Below are 23,205 nucleotides of genomic sequence, written 5' to 3'. Positions count from 1 at the left end.
CACAGTTTTATATCTATAAATAATGAAGCAAGGTCAATTTTAAAGTGTTAGAAAGTCGCAGCCTTTTTATTCAGTACCTAGAGAATGCCAGTAATTTAACATGATATCATGATAAATGTTACTTACAGAGTTTTAACAAGAACAAAAATAAATATAATTTCTATGTCATCTTTGGCATGTTGTAAATTCAAAATGATAGCAATTTATTTAGCAGCACTGTAAGGTAAAAAAAACACTGTAAAATGTACTACTGGACTTGGTTTTACATGAAAAAAGTACAACGAAGACTTTAATGTCAAAAGTAACAGTGCTTTAAAGAAAACAATTATAAAATAAATGATGGTGTTAATTCCGTAATTTACTCAGAGGAAAAAAATATAGTTATTTGAATATTGGGGACCTTGTTTTCTTAATTGCAACTTTTAAGTTTTTAAGTGCATGTGATTCAAATTTACACACAATTTCTATTTAACACCATTTCTGCCTTGAGAAGTGCGACAAAATGCCAGTAATTATATTTTTTATATCAGAAAATAAGTTTAGGAATCCCAAAATGTATGGGAAGTGTTGGAAAGACATTTTTTCTTATTGTAACTATAGCAAACTTGTTATAGCTGCATAAACCCTATATAACTCACATCTACTAACCCTACTTATTGTTTTTTCTTTAAATCAAATACAGAAAAACCATATTGTCTCTTTTTTTTTGTACTGTGTAATTTAATGCAATATAAATTCTCATTTCCAAACCATGCTGGCATTTGGATATTTAATTAAGGTTTCTTGTATAACTTAAAACATTTTTTTTGCTAGAATGCTTTTGTGATGTTAGAAATAATTTTATTATAATTAATAACAAACTTACATTTTTTGCTATTAGTGGTATCAGTTTCAGAGAGTGAACTGGAGAACCCAAATGTGACCTGAGCATTATTAGTTTTATAGGAAAGAAAAAAGCAAATAAATCCAATTGGTCACATTGTGACAATTTATTAAGAAACTAATGCACATAGTATATTCTGCAAAAAGTATGCAGAACTGTTCTGCATAAAATTAGATGTTTAATAAATACCTTTTGAAGAGAAAATTCTTTCACATAATTAGACAAATAGTATGAAAGCAAAACAGTCATCCAATGATGACTATTGACTATTGAAGGTTTAGAAATGTGAATATAGAACAAATCCTAACTTCTTAATCACATATGGACTTATTTCTAAGCATTTACTAATATTTCTTGCTGGTCAATAAAAAGGTACATAATTTGTGGAATATATGTATACAAACTTGAATTACTACATTCTAAAAATACTTTTCCTTAGTGTTTTTCTTTTTATTTCAAAGAAACTTGTCCCTATAATTTAGGACTTAAATACCTTCAACCAAACTGAAATTTAGGTGATCAAGCATTATCATTTTATTCAAATTATATGATGGATTTTACTATATTGAAAGAATAAAACCAGGAACAGTGCATCCATAAGTATAATGTATTTGTGAATAATCATTATCAATGCCACTACACTCTTGCATAGGAAGGCAGATAGCACACTACTGAATTGTTCTGTTAATTTCAGCAATTATTTATACTGAGATACACATCAAAAATACCTAAATAAGTTTTGAAATGTAAGAAATTGTTCTAAAGTAGTTTGATTGACGTTGACCAGGCTATACTTAATATGGCTTGCATTCTTGTTGAGAAGTAACATTGAGGATCTCTGTGTCCTGAAATGTAGACAAAGGATCTAGAGACTTGGACTCCACTGATATTGCATTCAAACTTTCTATACTCTTGCTTATCAAAAAACAGGAATAGAGGCTGGGGGGATGGGCTGGAGACTCCTTATGTCATAGGTTATATACTATGAGAAACAATACAGGTAAACGTGCACTTAACAACTGTCTCCCTCCACACCGTTCTGTCATAGAAGTTCACTGTGATTAAAAAGTTTAGAATCTACTCCTGAAATCATTGTTGCACTATATGCTAACTAATTTGGATGTAAATTTTAAAAAATAAAAAAATAAAACCAAAATGTAAATGATAAAAAATTATTAAAAAATCATGGAAATTTCTTGGAAGAGAAAAAGAATTTTGAAAAGTAGAAAGGATGAAGCAGTGCAAAAAGGAAATCGTTTATGGGATAATCTGAACCTGGGGCATACTGTGTAAATTCCTTGTCCTGAAGTATCTTCCCTGATAATAACTGATAAAAAATTATTCTCATCTGGTTAAACTGCCTAAAAATCCAGCAACCGGAAATTCATTAAATTAATGGGCAACTTCCTTCAAAAATACCAATTATTTATTAGCCATTACAGAAAAATGAGAATTAATTTATCAAGATAGTTCTCCTTTCACCCTTTTAGCTGAATATAACTGCTCTTTGAGAATGGAAGCTCTGATTTGGGGAGGGGAAAGCTTGTGAGGTACTTTGGGGCACAAAATCCTTCTGGAGTAAGCTTTAATCATGGAGTCCTCTGTAAGGTACTCAAGTAGGATAGCATGTGGGGAGTGGAAAGCAGGAGAAAGAGAATATACAGAATGCCAGAGACATACTTTGCTAGTTTAAAACCTAAGTTTTCTAGTTGATCTTAAGGCCAAGTTAAGCAGGTTTATTTTTCCCTTTTTCATACATGAAGGGCCTCTTACTTCCAGGGAAATACTATTCGATCAGTATGAGTAAATTTCTATGGGCAGTAATATACTCACACGAATGTTCAATGAGAAGACATTGTAAACATTAAACATCTATTCTTAAGTTTGTGGGTTGTCTACACGTAAGAAATCCTTTTGGATTAACCAGACGTTCTATAAAAATGTTTTTTTTTTATGTTTAATTACTGATAGATGGGGCGCCTGGGTGGCGCAGTAGGTTAAGCATCCGACTTCAGCCAGGTCACCATCTCGCGGTCTGTGAGTTCGAGCCCCGCTTCAGGCTCTGGGTTGATGGCTCGGAGCCTGGAGCCTGTTTCCGATTCTGTGTCTCCCTCTCTCTCTGCCCCTCCCCCGTTCATGCTTTGTCTCTCTCTGTCCCAAAAATAAATAAAAAACGTTGAAAAAAAATTACTGATAGCAATACATTACAAAAATTAATGTTTAGGCATTTCTGTGTCTAACAAAATAGGCTCAAGTTTGATTTTCATGAATTGGCTGAAACCATTTCACCACCACTACATTTTAATTTACTTACCAATGGCTTCTTGTGTTTACTTACGATAATATGCACTTTAGGACGATAGATTCTTAGTCTTTCTGGGAAAACATGATGTTTTCCCTCTGAGGAAAATAACAATACAATATCCTCTCCTTTCCAGAACAACAAAACTCCTAAATTGTGCTATCAGTAAATACTAGCAAGAACCATCAACTAAAAAGAAAAGCAATGCAAATTAATTGTTCATGAATCCATTAGAAACCACAGTATCCTAAAATTTTATAGAAAGGATTTGTTTTTACTGGTTAAGCGTTTATAGGAACCCCACCAAAACAGCGCCCATTTACATCTGAATTTATTGCTCTAGCCAAAAAGTACATGAGTAAGCATCCCTATCTGGATTCCTTCTATAGAATTAGAGTATAATTTGAAGATTTCCCTTATACTAAAGTTGTCCCTACTACTTTTTTAAATCTACTTTGTTTGAATTTTACAGCAGAAAAGTTTTGCACCATTATTGGGAAAATCTACTAGTGTTTCTGTGTCTTTTTATAATTTTTCAATCCTCATTGAGTGATGAAGAATCTTGCTGTTCATTGCTTAATTCTGATTGTGTTCCTTTCATGAAAGGACTGTATAATATTACCCCTCTGAACAACCTCAGTGAGAAATTAATTAAGATAATCTACTTTTAAAAACCATTAATTAATTTAGAAAGATCGTAATTAATTATATGGAAAGATTAATTAATATAGAAAGATTGTAAGTTATTTTGTGATAATTTTGCACTTTCCAATTTCACATACCCTAACGCTATTACTTGAAAAGAATACTTGGAAATTGTATCTCTGTTCTGAAAAGTCCAACACCAAAATCATACCTCTAAGTTTGTCATATTAATTCTGATAAAAAGAAGGCATGACAGCACTAATAAGATAATGACAAGAGGAAAGTAAGTCAGAATATATGAACACAAATGGTTACATGCAAGTAATTCTAGTAAGAAAGCAAAATGAGGAAAGAAAAGACAAAATTGGGAAAGAAAAACCCACAAGATATGATACAGATCTATTACTAAATAATGTTTTCCATGTGGCATTAGATGTTTTTAAATCTTTCAATTATTACAAAAAGACACCTCAAAGTAAAGATGTATACTTTTATACATTATGCCAAAAAAACAGATCTTTTTACATGGACTATATATCACTTATATTATAAAGAGAATATGTATAGTTTTCTTTATTGAATACCAAAGTTACAAGTCTTCTAGACTAAATTTTATACTTCAGTGCTTAGTAATCAGCTTGCTCTCTGGATCAAGCAAGATAAAATACACAAAAAACAGTACACTTAGCACACACAAGTTGTTCACTTATATTCACTAAACAAAGCTGTAATATCCTCCAGTTTACATTCATGAGTTCTTTCTGTCAGTAGTAGTAGTAGTAGTAATGGTATTTTCTTCAACAAAATGAAAAGATTCTTTAAAATTCCATCATTTAGAGATAACAATATATACTACCCCATGGTTCTAAATAATAAATTTAAAAATAAGACCAATTTTGCAGGACCTTTTTTATAAATAAGATTTAAAATGTGCTCAAATTTTATGTAGATCATTAATATTATTTTCTTTTCAAAATGTTAGTTTATCTCTTTGTAGCAATGTCTAAAGTTTACTGAAATGCATTGTATTATATCATATGGGCTAAGCCCACAAGTCCATTACAATAAAATTTAAACTATATAACCATAGGATTCAAGGTAAATTAATACACTACACTGTAATTAAATTTTGAAAGTCCAAAGACAAAAATGTAGTTCATCACCAAAGGGAAAAATATGATTAAATCCAATTGAGTAAATTGAAAGTATGTTTACATATCATGAAGGTGGTATCAACACATGTACTTTATTTTCAAAGGCTTAATTATAACATATTTAGTAGATTACAAGACCAATATAAAGCCTTTGGCTAAAAAATTTCTTCATTTGTACCATAATTTCATTAGATGTAAAATTTACAGAGGTCTTTTGGAAACCTTTATTTCTAGATGAGGACGTTTATGGATAATATATAGGTCTGTCTGAATACATAATCTGTGATTTGATTCTGTAAAAATTTTGGCACCAACTATATCAGGAGCTCATGTATTAGCACAAATGAATGTAGTCCTTTGGTTGTATGCAAAAACAAGTTTCTACAATACATTTTTGTTTGTTTTCCTTTTTAAAAAAGCCTATTCTTCAGGATCTGATGTTAAAAATATTGGCATTGCCTGGCATTATACTACTGTATTTGCATCCTGATTGTTGGTACTGATTCCCCAAATCATTATTTTATGAAACTAGAAAAACTATTAAAATAACTTTATTTGAAAGGAACTTTACAAGTTAGTGTGCAGAGAAGTTGTTAGGACCTTGTAGACACCAATTATATATTTAAAAACTTGGACACCACTACAAAACAACATAGAGTATGAATACTGTGGACCTGTGTATTTTTTTTATCTCATCTACCTAAAAAAGGAGGCTTAAACAGAATATTAAAGTAATGTAGCAGAAAACAATGCCTTTGATATAAGATTAGGCAAAAAGCCACACATTTAATTTTCTCTTCATCCAGTCTGGCTGAGGAACACTAGAAATCTTATAGGCCAGTTGATGTTCGTTTTTTCATGCTCCGTCGCTGAGCTAAGTTTGAAGCAGCAACAGGCTCAAGGACTGGTTGAAAGGTCTTGTGAGTCAGGGCAGAACATGTGGTGACCACTACTCCCTAAAATAATGAGAAATAAGACAAACTGAATAACAATCTCTGGAGGTAAAAAATGTCCACATTATATCATGAGAGATTTAACTACAATCCAACCTTATTTCTTAGGAAAATAATTGAGTATATTTGATCTATGCATTACTGTTCTTTTCATGAATTTATACCTGCTTAGTTGTATATTTTTTTTATTTCAATGACTATGCTGCTTACAAATTTTTAAAACACTAAAATGTACTATTTTTTCAGACTTTCATCACTCATGTAATTTGTTTTACATACTTTAAGAATTTTATTTAAAAATTTTTTAACTATTTTAAAATGTGTTTTTGAGAGACAGAGAGAGACAGAGTGTGAGTGGGGGAGGGGCAGAGAGAGAGGGAGACACAGAATCCGAAGTAGGCTCTAGCCTCTGAGTTGTCAGCACAGAGCCTGAGGTGGGGCTTGAACCCATGTACTGTGAGATCATGACCTGAGCTGAAGTCTGACGCTCAACTGACTGAGCCACCCAGACGCCCCAAGAATTTTTTTTTTTATCAACTAACAAAGCAATATACTTTAATTCTACATGGAAAAAATAGCATATATAGAGGTGAAAATAACAGACACATATATGACATAGAAACATAAAATAGATAACACTTAACCATAAAAAAGCAAATACATTAAACATACTATAAAATGGAGTGTTCTTGAATAGAATAAATCACTAATGTAGCTTGGGTTTTGTTAAGATTTCATGTCCAGCCACAATAGACACACACATTACAGAACTATAATAACTCTGTTATGTTTTTTTAAGTCAACATTGTTTATTGCTTTTTAAAAAAAATTTTAATATGAAATTTATTGTCAAATTGGTTTCCATACAGCACCCAGTGCTCATCCCAAAAGCTGCCCTCCTCAATACCCATCACCCACCCTCCCCTCCCTCCCACCCCCCATCAACCCTCAGTTTGTTCTCAGTTTTTAACAGTCTCTTATGCTTTGGCTCTCTCCCACTCTAATCTCTTTTTTTTTTCTTCCCCTCCCCCATAGACTTCTGTTAAGTTTCTCAGGATACACATAAGAGTGAAAACATATGGTATCTGTCTTTCTCTCTGACTTATTTCACTTAACATAATACTCTCCAGTTCCATCCACGTTGCTACAAAAGGCCATATTTCATTCTTTCTCATTGCCACGTAGTATTCCATTGTGTATATAAACCACAATTTCTTTACCCATTCATCAGTTGATGGACTTTTAGGTTCTTTCCATATTTTGGCTATCATTGAGAGTGCTGCTATAAACATTGGGGTACAAGTGCCCCTATGCATCAGCACTCCTGTATCCCTTGGGAAAATTCCTAGCAGTGCTATTGCTAGATCATAGGGTAGGTCTCTTTTTACTTTTTTCAGGAACCTCCACACTGTTTTCCAGAGTGGCTGCACCAGTTTGCATTCCCACCAACAGTGCAAGAGGGTTCCCATTTCTCCACATCCTCTCCAGCATCTATAGTCTCCTGATTTGTTCATTTTAGCCACTCTGACTGTCGTGAGGTGATATCTGAGTGTGGTTTTGATTTGTTTTTCCCTGATGAGGAGCGATGTTGAGCATCTTTTCATATGCCTGTTGGCCATCTGGATGTCTTCTTTAGAGAACTGTCTATTCATGTTTTCTGCCCATTTCTTCACTGGATTATTTGTTGTTCGGGTGTGGATTTTGGTGAGCTCTTTATGGATTTTGGATACTAGCCCTTTGACCGATATGTCATTTGCAAATATCTTTTCCCATACCGTTGGTTGCCTTTTAGTTTTGTTGATTGTTTCCTTTCCTGTGCAGACGCTTTGCATCTTCATGAGGTCCCAATAGTTTATTTTTGCTTTTAATTCCCTTGCCTTTGGAGATGTGTTAAGTAAGAAATTGCTGCAGCTGAGGTCAGAGAGGTTTTTTTTCCTGCTTTCTCCTCTAGGGTTTTTATGGCTTCCTGTCTCACATTCAAGTCCTTTATCCATTTTGAGTTGGTTTTTGTGAATGGTGTAAGAAAGTGGTCTAGTTTCATTCTTTTGCATGTTTCTGTCCAGTTTTCCCAGCACCATTTGTTAAAGAGACTGTCTTTTTTCCATTGGATATTCTTTCCTGTTTTGTCAAACATTTGTTGGCCATACGTTTGTGGGTCTAGTTCTGGGGTTTCGATTCTATTCCATTGGTCTATGTGTCTGCTTTGTGCCAATACCATGCTTCTTGATGATGACAGCTTTGTAGTAGAGGCTAAAGTCTGGGATTGTGATGCCTCCTGCTTTGGTCTTCTTCTTCAAAATTACTTTGGCTATTCGGGGCCTTTTGTGGTTCCATGCAAATTTTAGGATTGCTTCTAGCTTCGAGAAGAATGCTGGTGCAATTTTGATTGGGATTGCATTGAATGTGTAGATAGCTTTGGGTAGTATTGACATTTTAACAATATTTATTCTTCCAATCCATGAGCACGGAATATTTTTCCAGTTCTTTGTATCTTCTTCAATTTCCTTCATAAGCTTTCTATAGTTTTCAGCATACAGATATTTTACATCTTTGGTTAGGTTTATTTCTAGGTATTTTATGGTTCTTGGTGCAATTGTGAATGGGATCAGTTTCTTTATTTGTCTTTCTGTTGCTTCATTATTAGTGTATAAGAATGCAACTGATTTCTGTACATTGATTTTGTATCCTGCAACTTTGCTGAATTCATGTATCAGTTCTAGCAGACTTTTGGTGGAGTCTACCGGGTTTTCCATGTATAGTATCCTGTCATCTGCAAAAAGTGAAAGTTTGACTTCATCTTTGCCAATTTGGATGCCTTTGATATCTTTTGTTGTCTGATTGCTGATGCTAGACCTTCCAACACTATGTTAAACAATAGCGGTGAGAGTGGACATCCTTGTCGTGTTCCTGATCTCAGGAAGAAAGCTCTCACTTTTTCCCCATTGAGAATGATATTAGCTGTGGGTTTTCATAAATGGTTTTTATCATGTTTAAGTATGCTACAGGCCAATATCCCTCATCAATAAGGATGGAAAAGTCTCAATAAGATTCTAGTAAATCGAATTCAACAGCATATAAAAAGAATTATTCACCATCATCAAGTGGGATTCATTCCTGGGCTGCAGGGCTGGTTCAACATTCACAAATCAATGTGATACATCACATTAATAAAAGATAAGAACCATATGATCCTGTCAATAGATGCAGAAAAAGCATTTGACAAAATTCAGCATCTTTTCTTAACAAAAACCCTCAAGAAAGTCGGGATAGAAGGAACAAGAATTTTGTTTTTAATAGAAGTTGTATGTATTTAAGACATGGAACACATTTTGATGCGCATATACATAGTACAATGATTACTATAGTCAAGCTAATGAACATATCACAGTTATCATATTGTTTTGATGAAAGTACGTGAAATCTACTCTTAGCAAATTTCATTTCCAATATTTAAAAAAAATTATTTAAGTTTTTTTAACGTTTATTTATTTTGAGACAGAGAGAGCATGAACAGGGGAGGGGCAGAGAGAGAGGGAGACACAGAATCTGAAGCAGGCTCCAGGCTCTGAGCCATCAGCCCAGAGCCCGACGCGGGGCTCAAACTCACGGACCGCGAGATCGTGACCTGAGCTGAAGTCGGACGCTTAACCGACTGAGCCACCCAGGTGCCCCTTTTTAAAAATTTTTAATATTTGTGTATTTTTAAAAGAGAGAGAGAAAGAGAGAGAGAGAGAGGGAGGGAGAGAGAGAGAGAGGGATCAGGGGAGTGGCAGAGAGAGAGAGAGGGAGACAGAATCTGAAGCAGGCTCCAGGCTCTGAGGTGTCAGCACAGAGCCTGATGTGGGGCTTGAACTCACAAACCATGAGATCATGACCTGAGCCGAAGTCTAACACTTAACCAACTGAGCACCCAGGCACCCCTCCAATATTTAATACAGTATTATTAACTATAGTCATCATGCTGTACATTAGATATCTAGACTTATTCATCCTACATAACTGCAACTTTGTATTTTGACCAACATCTCCCCATTTTACCCTCTTCCCTGCCCCTGGTAACAACATTTCTACTCTCTGCTTTTATATATTTAACTGGTTTAGATTCTACATATAAGAGAGATTATATATATATATATATATATATATATATATATATATATATATATATATCTGTGTCTGGCCTATTTCATTTAGCATGTCTTCCAGGTTCATCTGTGTTGTTGCAAATGACAGCATCTAATTTTTAAAGCTGAATAGTATTCCACTGGATACTTGTCCACCACAATATTTATCCCCAAAGAGATCTTTGTTCTCCCATGTTCAGTGCAGCATTATTCACAATAGCCAAGACATAGAAACAATCTAAGTATCCATCAACAGATGAATGCATAAAACACAAATTTTACATCTAGATTCAATGTCTATAAATATGGGAATTTGCAACCATGGTTATTTAGGAACCAATAGCAATATTTTCTTTACATACAAAACCTACTTTTAGTATACTTGAGACCCAGTGTCTCAAGAGAAAGTTAAATACAGTTAAGGAATTTTTATTTATCATCTGAAAAGCAATAGGTAAAGAAGATTAACAAGAATCCACAGTTGTTATTTAAAACAAAAACAAAGAACCTATAAATACATTTTTAAAAATAAAGATATTTAAGGTAATTATATGTGTTATCAGTAAATGGCACGCAATAGCTTTATCAAACATTTAGAAGATGCATAAAAAATGTTTGTTTTACCTTAATGACATGTGATGCATCATATCTATTTGGCTGAACATTCAGCAACTGATCTCTGTGGGTTATCCATGAGTGTTTTAATACTTGTTCTGTGGTGTACCGCTGATGTGGGTCCATATGTAGCATATGGGAGAGTAAATCCTAAATTATAATGAAAAAAATATATATATATACACATACACACATATGTGAAACTGTATAGCAGTAAAAGTTTTAGTAAAATGTATTATTTCATATTTTCTTAAAATATAAATCATCAGTAGCTTTGTGATCAGTTTTCATTGACCTATATACAGGAAAAACTAACCTATACTCTGCACAGATAACTGTCAGAATCTTCAAACAGATTTTTTGATATATGGTAAACCATCATTTATCATTTCTAAATCAGAGGACACCAAATCTGTGGAACTGGAATGTGGTTAGTGGGAGAGGAAGAAAATATAAAGTAGCAGGAGTTATCCTAGAATGTGTGAAATGGTCAAGAGGAGAAAAGAGCTATTGATCTTTGCTGGCAAGCTGGGCCCCAAAGTATAAAGGTATACTTTTATATAGAAATTTCTATAATTTTATATAATGTAGAAATGTACAACATAGAAGGGAGAACCCCATGTTGTTAACACACTCCCAATAATTGGGGGTTTATGTGTAAATTACTAAAGAAAGCAAAACATAAATTCAAGGCTAGCAGGTGATGGCTAGCACTCTTTAATGGTCAGAATATCCTAAGTTTCTCACAGAATAATTGTGAATATGCTTATTTATTTCTGTTATAAAAAGTTGTAAACGTACTACAACTTGATAGTTTACCTCTGTGTTAATAACAAGTTGTAAATGTATTATAACCTGATAGTAAAACACAATTTTAAATACAAACTATCTTTTTCAAACATCTTTTAGGAAAAGGAGAAGTGAACTCTCCTTAACAAGCATCATATAAAATAGAAACAGTCATCCATAGCATAAGTAGTGAAACTAAAGATTCTAAGTAGTTACATCAGAATTTGAAGAATAATAAAAGTATGTAAGAGAGTAAAACAACAAATCAAAATCTATTGGAAAAAGAACAAATATGAAAAAAATGAATGGGAAAATAATTTAGAAAATAAAATAACAGTGAATTACTTCAATAAAACAGACCTAAATGATAGTCATAAAAATGATAAAAGTTCCATAGTCCAAGGACTTCTACCTCTGGCCAAAATAGAGTATCAGAGGTTGGATTCATCCACCTGTTTGAAACAATACCTCCTCCCAACACAAAAATAAACAAATTAATTAATAAGTTAATAAATTCATTAACAAAATACAACAAACAACAGTTTTCTAAAGATCAAATATTAGGCAACAAAAGAAAGCAATTCCCAACAGACTGGGAACAAATCAAACAAGCCCTATGATTGCCCAAACTTACCACCTTGAGAGTTTTCAGACTTTTGTGTAGGTAAAGGAAACTCAGACAGAGCCTGGCAGATTCTCTGAGTTGATGAGACAAAACTGAGAGTCAGGGGGGACCAAGGCAGATAGATTAGCATGATTGACTACTAGAGTGGTGAGAGGAGCAGAGAAAAGACTACAGAAACCTGTAGAGGTCTCCTCAAATAATCAGCAGATTACTGATAAACCTACAACTGTGAAAAGAACTATTTTAAAGGTTTAGAAGGAAATCAGAACTCATGGAGGATGTACATAAAAATACTGCCTGTTTTCACAAGCCAGGCTGGAAAATCTCACAATTCATGAAGTACCTGGAGTTAACCAGCCTGAGTACTGTGTATCTCTAAACATTGTTCTGATCCTGCCTAAAAATCTTATTTATTTATTTTTTAATGTTTATTTATTTTTGAAGAAGAGAGAGACAGAGCACGAGTGGGGGAGCGGCAGAGAGAGTGGGAGACACAGAATATGAAGCAGGCTCCAGGCTCTGAGCTGTCAGCACAGCCCCGCGGGCTCAAACTCATGAACCATGAGATGATGACCTGAGTCGAAGTCAGTCACTTAACCAACTGAGCCACCCAGTTGTCCCTAAAAAAATCTTAAAAGGGAGAATCCAAAGCATCAGATTGTTTCACCTAACTTAATTGTGCCCCAGAATAAAGTTCAAGAATATGTATAAGAATACAAAAGTTTCCAGCACACAGTAAGGCAAAATTCACATTGTCTGGCTTCTTATAAAAAATCGTCAGGCATTACATTATATGTTAATGGCATAACATTATATGTTAAAAATAACATATAATAAGAAGAAACCAACCAATCAATCAAAAACGACCCAGAATTGATACGTATGTCAGAATTAGCAGATAAGGACGTTAAAATGGTCATTATAACTCCATTCCATATGTTAAAAATTAGAGACAGAGAAGATATAAAAAGCCACAAATAAAATTTCTAGAGATAAAAAACTAAAATTTGAGACAAAAAATAAAATGAATGGGAATAAAAGAAAATTTGATATGGAAGGTAAAAAGATTGGGGAAGACACAACAATAGATGCCATCAAAAAGAAACACAGAGTGTAAAACAACCAAAAGAACAGAGCATCTTGTGAGAAACAGCATCTGTGAGAAAACGTCAAGCAGTATAATACACAATTGCAACCGGTATCCCTGAAGTAAAGAAAAGGAAGGAAAAATATGTGAGGGAATAATATTTCCAAAATTATCAAATTTGGCAGAAACCATAAACCTACAGACCCAACAAGTTCAATGAAGTACAAATACAAGATATATATATATATATATATATATATATATATATATATATATATATATCAAGGACATCAAACCAAATCTCAAAACCCAAGGCAGAGAGAATGTTAAAAGCAAATAGAGATTTAAAAAAGACATGTTACATATAGTGAAAAAATGATAAGAATAACAGAAGATTTCTTGTCAGAAAAAAATCGAATAACAAGACAATATAACTCCTGAACAACCAATGAGTCAAACAAAAAATCAAATGGTAATATAAACAAATAAAAATGGAAATAAACCATACCACAATTGCGGCACCTGGATGGTTCAGTTGGTTAAGCATACAACTCTTGATTTTGGCTCAGGTCATGATCTCACCATTCATGAGTTCGAGCCCTGCATTTGGCTCTGTGCTGACAATGCAGAGCCTGCTAGGGATTCTCTCTCTCTCCTTCTGTCCTGCTTGCACTCTCTCTGTCTTTCTCAAAATAAATAAATAAACTTTAAAAAACCACCAAAACTTTATGAGATGCAGCAAAAGCAGGTCTAAAAGGAAAGTTTATAAAAAAGAATGCTTACACTAAGAAAAAAGAAAGATCTCAAAAAAAAAAAGAAAAGAAAAATGAAAGATCTTTAATAACTCAACCTTATACCTCAAAGAACTAGAAAAAAAAGAAGAAGAAAAGAAAAGAAAAACAAAGCCCCAGAGCAGAAGGAAGGATATAATAAAGATCAAAGCAGAAATGCATGAAATAGGGACCAGAAAAACAGTAGAAAAGATGAAAAACTAAGAGCTGGCTTTTTGAAATTATAAATAAAATTGACAAACCGTTAGCCAGACCAATAAAAATAAAAAAGAAAACTCAAATAAATTAAATAAAAAAGGAAAGAGGGGACGTTACATATGATGCCACAGAAATAAAAAGGATCATGAGAATACTATGAAAATTTATATGCCAACAAACTGGAATATTTAAAGGAAACAGATAAATTCCTAGATACACATATCTTACCAAAACTGAATAATGAAGAAAAAGAAAGCCTGAAAATACCAATAATAATGTGTAAAGAGACTGAAGTAGTTAATAAAAAGTCTTGTAACAGAGAAAATCTCAGATAGTTTCACTAGTGAATATATGAAATATTTGAAGAAAATTAATGCCTATCCTTCTAAAACTCTTACAAAAATTAAAGAAGAGGAATATTCTCAAACTCATTTCATGAAGGCTGTGTTGCCCCAGTATTAAACCTCTATAAAGATACTATAAGAAAAAAAAGGAAACAGGACAGTATCATTGATGAATATAGATGGAAAATTTCTCAACAAAATAGTAGGTAACTAAATTCAGCAGCACATTAAAAAGAAAATACACCATGATCGAGTGGGATTTATCCCTGGGTTGTAAGGGTGGTTGAATATTCACAAATCAATCAATGTGATACACCACATTAATAAAAGGATAAGAATGATATTATCATTTCAGTAGATGCGGAAAAAAAAACATTTGACAAAGTACAATATCTTTCATGATTAAAACCCTCAACAAAGTAGGGTTAGAAGGAACATACCTCAACATGATAAAGGCCATATATAAAAAACCCACAGCTAATATCATCCTCAATAGGGAGAAAAATGAAAATTGTTTCTCTACAGTGAGGAGCAAAACAGGGATATCCACTCTCACCACTATTATTTCTTTTTAATTTTTTTTATGTTTTTTATTTATTTTTGAGAGAGAGAGAGAGAGAGAGAGAGCACTAGTAGAGGGAGGACAGAGAGAAAGGGAGACAAAGAACCAGAAGACAGGCTCTAGGCTCTGAACTAGCTGTCAGCACAGAGCCCAATGCTGGCTTAAACACATGAATGTGAGATCATGACCTGAACTTAAGTCAGATGCTTAACCGACTGAGCCACCCAGGCACCCCTCACCAGTATCATTTAATATACTACTGGAAGTTCTAGCCACAGCAATCAGAAAACAAAATAAAAGGCATTCAAATAGTCAAGGAAAAAGTAAAACTTTCATTATGTGCATATGACATGATACTATATTGGGAAAACCGAAAAGACTCCAACAAAATCTTGCTAGAAGTGATACACAAATTCAGTAAAAGTGATGGATACAAAATCAATGTACAGAAATCTGTTGCATTTCTATATAGCAATAATGAAGCAGCAGAAAGAGAAATAAAAGAATCAATCCCATTTACAATTGCACCAAAACCCATAAGATACCTAGGAATCAACCTAATCAAAGAGGTAAAAAATCTGTACTCTGAATACTATAAAACACCTAGGAAAGAAATTGAAGATGAGACATAGAAATGGGAAAACGTCCCATGCTCATGGATTGGAAGAACAAATATTGTTAAAATGTCTGTATTACCCAAAGCAATCTACATATTGACTGTGATCCCTATCCAAACAGGACCAGCATTTTCATAGAACTGGAACAAACAATCCTAAAATTTTTATGGAACACAAAAGACCCTGAATAGTCAAAGCAATCTTGAAAACAAAACAATCAAAAAAAGCAAACCTGGAGGCATCATAATTCTGGACTTCAAAGCTATAGTGATCAGGACTATACGGTATAGGAACAAAAACAGACACATAAATCCATGGAACAGAATAGAAAACACAAAATTAAAACCTCAGGAAAAAACAGATGTTGGCGAGAATGCAGAGAAAGAGGAACACTTTTGCACTGCTGGTGGCAATGCAAATTGGTGTAGTCACTCTGGAAAACAGTATGGAGTTCCTCAAAAAATTAAAAATAGAACTACCTTATGACCCAGCAATTGCACTACTAGGTGTTTATCCAAAAAATATAAAATATTTGAAGGGCACATGCACCCCAATGTTTATATCAGCGCTATCAACAACAGCCAAATTATGGAAAGAGCCCAAATGTCCATTGACAAATGGATAAAAAAAATGTAGTATATATATTTACAACACACATACACATACATACATACATACATACACACATATACAATGGAATAATACTCAGCCATCAAAAATAATGAAATCTTGCCATGTGCAACAACGTGGATGGAACTAGAGTGTATTATGCTCAGCAATATAAGTCAGTCAGAGAAAGAAAGTATCGTATGATTTCACTCATATGTGGAATTTAAGAAACAAAACAGGGCCCCTGGGTAGTTCAGTCAATTGAGCGTCTGATTTTGGCTCAGGTCATGATCTAATTTCTCGTGGGTTTGAGCCCTGTATTGGGTTCTGTGTGGACAGCTCAGAGCTTGGAGCTTGCTTCAGATTCTGTGTCTCTCTCTCTCTCTGCCCTTCCCTGCTCACACTTAGTCTCTCTCTCAAAAATAAATAAATATTTTAAAAAGTTAAAAAAAAAAAACAAAATAGATGAATATACAGGAAGGGAAGAAAAAAGATAAAAACAGGGAGGCAAACCACAAGATTCTTAAATACAGAGAACAAACTGAGGGTTTCTAGAGGGGTATTGGGTTGGGGGTGCACTAAATGGGTGATGGGCATTAAGGTGGGCACTTGTTGGGATGAGCACTGGGTGTTATATGTAAGTGATGAATCAATAAATTCTATTCCTGAAATTAAAAATAATAATAAAATACTAAAATACATTATTTTTTTAAATGCTTATTTGTTTTTGAGAGAGAGATGGAGAGCGAGAGGTGGACGGGTAGAGAGGGAGGGAGATACAGAATCTAAAGCAGGCTCCAGGCTCTGAGCTGTCAGCACAAGGCCCTACACAGGGCCGAACCCATGAACTGTGAGATCATAACCTGAACTGAAGTCAGACACTTAACAAACTGAGCCACCCAGGCGCCTCTAAAATACATTCTTAATACACCTTTTCAGGAAAGTGAAAAGACAACCCACAGAATGGGAGAAAATATTTTCAAATCCTACACCTAATAAGGGATTAATATTAAGAATATATAAAGAACTCCTACAACTCAACAACAAAAACAACCAAACAATCTGATTGAAAAATGGGCAAAAGACTTGACATTTCTCCAAAGAAGACACACAATTGTCTAGTCAACACAAGAAAAGGGGCTTAGCATCATTAGTCATTAAAGAAATATTAATAAAAACGACCATGACACTCCACTTCACACCTAGTAGGATGGCTATAAGAAAAAATACAGAATATAGCAAGTTTGGTCAAGAATGTAGAAAAAATTGGAACATTTGATGTTATGGGTAGGAATGCAGTATGATGCAGCTGCTGTGGAAAACATTTTGGTATTTCTTCAAAAAGTTAAATATACCCATAATAACTGAAAACTGGTACTCAGATACTTGTATGCAATGTCCATTGTAGAATTATTCATAACAATTGAAAAGTGGAAATAACCCAACTGTACATCAATATATTTATGGATAAATAAAACGCAGCATAACCATACAATGAAGTATTATTCATTCATAAAAAGGAATGAAGTTCTGATACATGCTACAACATGGATGAAACTGAAATAAGGCCCAACACAAAGGACAAATATTATATGATTCCATTTATATGAGGCACTGAAAATATACAAATTCGCACAGTCAGAAAGTAAATTTGAGCTTACCAGAGAAGGGAGGAATAGGAGTCATTAATAGGTGTAGAGTTTGTATTTGGGGTGAGGAAAAAGTTTGGGAAATAGTGGTGATGGTTGCACAACACTATAAATGTAATTAATGCCATGGAAATGTACCCTTAAAAATAACTGAAATTGCAAACCTTATGTTATATATAAATAAGAAAATTGAATACTAAAAAAAAAAATAAAAATTTGAGTACTTTAATAAAAATAAGAATACTAAAACATTAAAAAGAATGATCATATTAAATGGGAATGTAAAAGGATAGACATTTAAAAAGAGTTTGGTGGATTCTTAAAAAGTTAAATATAAAAAAAGTTAAATATATACCCAATCATTCCACTCCTGTGTGTTTATACAAAAATATGAAAGCTATACATTCATATAAGCAGGTGCACACACATACTGAGTGCAGCTTTAGTGGTAATATTTCTAAACTGCCAAAACCACAAATTTTCATTAACAGGTGAGTATATAAACAAAGTTTAGTGTATCAATACAATGGGATATTATTTGTGATATAAAGAAATAAACTATTGATACATTCCTAAAAGTTTGATGAATCTTAAAATAATTATGAGTGAAAGAGACCTAAAAAGGTTTATATACTGTATGATTCCATTTATAAACATTTCTAGAAAGTGGAAAATAATGTGTAGTGTCAGACAGCAGATCAGTGGTTGTCAGGGAATCAGGGGTGGAGATAGTGAGTTGGGAATGTGGAGCAGGAGGGAAATATTATAAAGGGACGTGAAGAAACTTGGGGTAATGGATACGTTGATTATCTTGATTTTTGTGATCATTTCATTGGTGTGTCAATTATATACTTGAAATACTGAACATTAAATTATATACTTGAAATACATGTGTTTTCTTGATCAGTTATACCTCAGTAAAGTTGTTAAAAAACAATCAATGGTTTAGCCCCAAAATAATAGGCCCCTCTGTTCTTACCAAAGTATGTTTCAACATATATATTGAATATATATATATATATATATATTCAACATATATATTAAATTTTCTAAAATTTAATAAGAAAAAAAACGCTTCTCTGCTCTTCATTAAACCTATCTCACCTTTTGCATTTTCCTGTGGATTCTCAGAGACTACTGAAAAGTACAGGTAGCGATGTTGAAAGAATGAAAAAAAATTTAGGAAATGGTCCTCTACAATACTGAAATATACACCTTAAATTTTACTCATGGGGGTCTTTGTTGCTAATAGGAAGGTCAAAGATAAACATATGATTGTCAGAGTGCTATATAGATTCTTAATGATATCAGCTAATACTTACACATACTACTTACTATGTGCCACACATATTAACCTTCATAATAGCCCTGAGGTAGAAACTGTGGCAGAAAGAGGTTAAGCATAATTCCCAAGGTAACATAAAGTAGGTGTAACATAGCTAGTAAGTAAGGAGATGCATCCAGACAGTACGCCAGAGCCTGGCTCATAACTATACTATCTCTCATTCTTCCTCATTAAAATCAATGTTGATGCCTGAACTTTATATAACTGTTGCTGCTTTCTCAATGTTTATAGCATTAAATAAATATTTGTGGAAAACATCAAAATCCCTATTTCAGAAAAAAATCATTTTTAATAATGAAGTGGAACAATACTGTTTTATTTTATATTCATCAACAAAATTTAACTGACATTAAGGAGAGTTAAAGCTAGGTTGGCCATATAATTTGTTTATCCAAATCAGGTCACTTGAGAGTGAAAGGCATAAACCAAAACTATCCCAGGAAAACTGTCACATATGATCAGCCAAGTTAAAGCAAAAAAGATATAATTACCTCTGGGGTAAAAATCAGATAACTTATATAGGACTAGTGTAATTTTATAAATGTTTCACAGGTTCTTAAGCATACAAAATGGTCACTTTTAATTTATAAACAGACTGATTTGCATAACCAAAGTGGATTTCCCCGAAATGAAAATGAAAATATAGTAAATATGGCCATATCCTAAATGCTGATAAAATATTACAAGTATTTTTTCCTAGGAAATGTATGAACAGAATGCTGATTTGTTTATGCAATCAAATGGCTTTATAGCATAAGTATCAATATTTTCCTATTGTCTTTTAAGTAAATGGAAGTAGTTTTAATATGACATAATTTACCTTATTTCTTTTTAGCCTCCCTCAGAAATGAATGAGTAGCAAGATCTCCTTGACAGAATGACAAGCGGAGAAAAGATGACAAATGAAAGAGCAAAATCCACTGAATTTTCTTGATAGTTAAGAGGCAAATGAATTCAGCCACAGTTCACAATTGTATATGAATAATTTTCCACTTTTTCTAAGTGGATGTATAAGTGTTGACCAGTTTAAAAAATGATACTGAGCTATGGTAAGAATGATCACTTACACAATGAGTATTTAGTTAGATAGCCTAACAGGTAGAAAACCACTACTAATAAAAATGATTAATTTAATCCAACCTAGACTTCAAGTTTCTTATTTTTTTAATATACATTTTAAGTAAATGCCAGCAAAACTCCAAATTCTTTGAATGTACATGAATACAAGAGAATGGCAATTTTCCTATTCTTATTACAGTACTCAGATGGCAAATCATTAAAGTTTAGAAACTATTGATTAATAATTCATAAATATCTATTTCGGTTTTAATAATGTGACTGAGATAAACCATTTATTCCATTGGAGTTATTATTAATTATACTATAAGCATTTTAATTCAGTCATATATGTTACAATTTATACTTCCTCAGTATAAATAGTGAGTTCCATAAATACTTTTTTTAATGTTTATTTATTTTTGACAGAGAGAGAGAGACAGAGTATGAGCGGGGGACTGGCAGAGAGAGAGGGAGACACAGAATCTGAAGCAGGCTCCAGGCTCTGAGCTGCAAGCACAGAGCCAGATGCAGGGCTTCAAGTCATGGACAGTGAGATCATGACCTGAGCCAAAGTCGGATACTTAACCGACTGAGCCACTCAGGGGCCCCCATAAATACTTAAGGAACACTTACTGCCTTGATAACAGGTAACAAATAATAATCCCTACAGTAAGACTAAGAGTACAATTTTAATTACTGAATTTGCTACTGTATCTTTTTAGCTTTGATTAGACATTGTAGTCTTTTTCTAGTAAAATTTGGCACAAGGCTACAAAAGTTATGATACCAATAATCTGTTATCACACTTTGTATTTCTGTGGTTCTCTGTTGTATTGTTTTCTCTTCCATTTTTCATTTTGGTTTTTGAATCTTCTCACTTTTTTCCTTAGTGTGGTTAAAGTTTTGTCAGTTTTCTTTTCTTTTCTTTTCTTTTTCCTTTTATTTTCTTTCCTTTCCTTTCCTTTCCTTTCCTTTCCTTTCCTTTTCTTTTTTTGGAAAAATTGGTCTTTACTTTCAATGTTATGTTATTGTGAATTCTGGGCTCTATTTTACTTTATTTGATTTTGGTCTCTATTTTACTTCTGATTTTTCTTTGTTATTTCTTTCTGCTACTAATTTTAGCAAAGTTTCTTCTTTTTCTAGTTCCTTGTGGTATAATGTTAAGTTGTTTATTGGACTTAAAATTTTTTTTCTCCAAGTTTTTATTTAAACTCCAGTTAGTTAACACACGGTGCATATTAGTTTCAGGTGTAGAATTTAGTGATTCAGCATGTCCATACAATACCCAGTGCTCATTCCAAGTGCCCTCCTTAGTTCCCATCACCTATTTATCACAATCCTCCCACTCACCTCTCCTCTGGTAACCATCAGTTTGTTCTTTATAGTTAAGAAACTATTTCTTGGTTTGCCTCTCCCCCCCACCCCATGTTTGTTTGTTTTGTTTCATAAATTCCATTTATGAGTGAAATCATATGGCATTTCTCTTTTGTAGACTCTTTATTTTGCTAAGCATAATACTCTATCTCCATCCGTGTCATTTCAAATGGCAATTATATATATATATATGTATATATATATATATATAGTAAATATATATATAGTAAATATATATACATATATATATTTATATAAGACTAATGTAATTTTGTAAATGTTTCATAGGTTCTTAAGCATACATACATACATACATACATTCATACCATGGCTTCTTTATCCATTCATCAGTCCATGGACATTTGGGAACTTTCAATAATTTGTCTATTGTTGATAATGTTGCTATAAATATTGGGGTGTATGTATCCCTTCAAATAAATATTTTTTGTACTTGGGTAAATACTTAATAGTGAAATTGCTGGATCCTAGCGTGGTTCTATTTTTAGCTTTTTGAGGCACTTCCATACTGTTTTCCACCATTGCTACACCAGTTTGCATTCCCATCAACAGTACAAGAGGGTTCCCCTTTATCCACATCTTCACCAACCTGTTGTATCTTGTATTGTTGATTTTAGCCATTCTGACTGGTGTAAGATGATATCTTATTGTAGTTTTTATTCGTATTTCCTTGATGTTCAGTGATGTTGAGCACCTTTTCATGTGTCTTGTTGGTCATTTGTATGTCTTCTTTGGAAAAATGTCTATTCATGTCTTCTGCCTATTTTTCACTTGGATTATTAGTTTTTGGGGTGTTGAGTTGTATAAGTTCTTTATATATTTTGGATACTCTTTATCAGATATGTCATTTGAAAATATTTTCTTCCATTCCATAGGATGCCTTTTAGTTTTGTTGATTGTTTCCTTCACTGTACAGAAGGTTTTTATTTTGATCAAGTCCCCAAAGTTTATTTTTGCTTTCATTTCCCTTGCCTCAGGAGACACATCTAGTAAGAAGCTGCTAAGGCTGATGTCAAAGAGGTGACTGCCTCAGTTCTCCTCTAGGATTTTTATGGTTTCCTGTCTCACATTTAGGACTTTCATCCATTTTGAATTTATTTTTGTGTGTGGTGTAAGAAAGTGGTCCAGTAACATTATTCTGCATGTTGCTGTACAGTTTTCCCAACACAATTTGTTGAAGTGACTGCCCTTTTTTACACTAGATATTCTTTCCTGCTTTGTTGAAGATTAATTGACCATAGAGTTGTGGGCTCATTTCTGGGTTTTCTATTCTGTTGTATTGATCTATGTGTCTATTTTCATGCCAGTACTATACTGTCCTGATTACTACAACTTTGTAATAAAACTTGATGTTTGGAATTGTGATTCCTCCAGCTTTGCATGACTTTTTCAAGACTGCTTTGGCTATTTGGGGTCTTTTGTGGCTCCATACAAATTTTAGAGCTGTGTTTTCTAGCTCTGT

At 33.3% G+C, this 23,205-nt stretch overlaps 1 protein-coding gene across 4 annotated transcripts in view; it reads right to left on the bottom strand.

Moving 5' to 3' along the window:
- Positions 1-4,806: 4,806 nt before the first annotated feature.
- The window catches only part of RPS6KA6 (ribosomal protein S6 kinase A6), a 219,391-nt gene continuing 200,992 nt past the window's right edge, over positions 4,807-23,205 (bottom strand). For all 4 annotated transcript variants that reach the window (XM_053891451.1, XM_053891454.1, XM_019429490.2 and 1 more), the window contains 2 exons: positions 10,686-10,826; positions 4,807-5,940 (listed from right to left, as the gene is read on the bottom strand). In XM_053891451.1, coding sequence (XP_053747426.1) covers positions 5,815-5,940; positions 10,686-10,826 — 267 coding nt within the window. In that variant the 3' untranslated portion in view covers positions 4,807-5,814. The remainder of the gene's footprint in view (positions 5,941-10,685; positions 10,827-23,205) is intronic.

Source organism: Panthera pardus, unplaced genomic scaffold, assembly GCF_024362965.1.
Source record: "Panthera pardus isolate Hobbes unplaced genomic scaffold, ASM2436296v1 HiC_scaffold_27, whole genome shotgun sequence".
Taxonomy (NCBI): Eukaryota; Metazoa; Chordata; class Mammalia; order Carnivora; family Felidae; genus Panthera; species Panthera pardus.
Note: the sequence above shows the minus strand (reverse complement) of the source record. Positions and strands in the feature narration are given on the sequence as shown.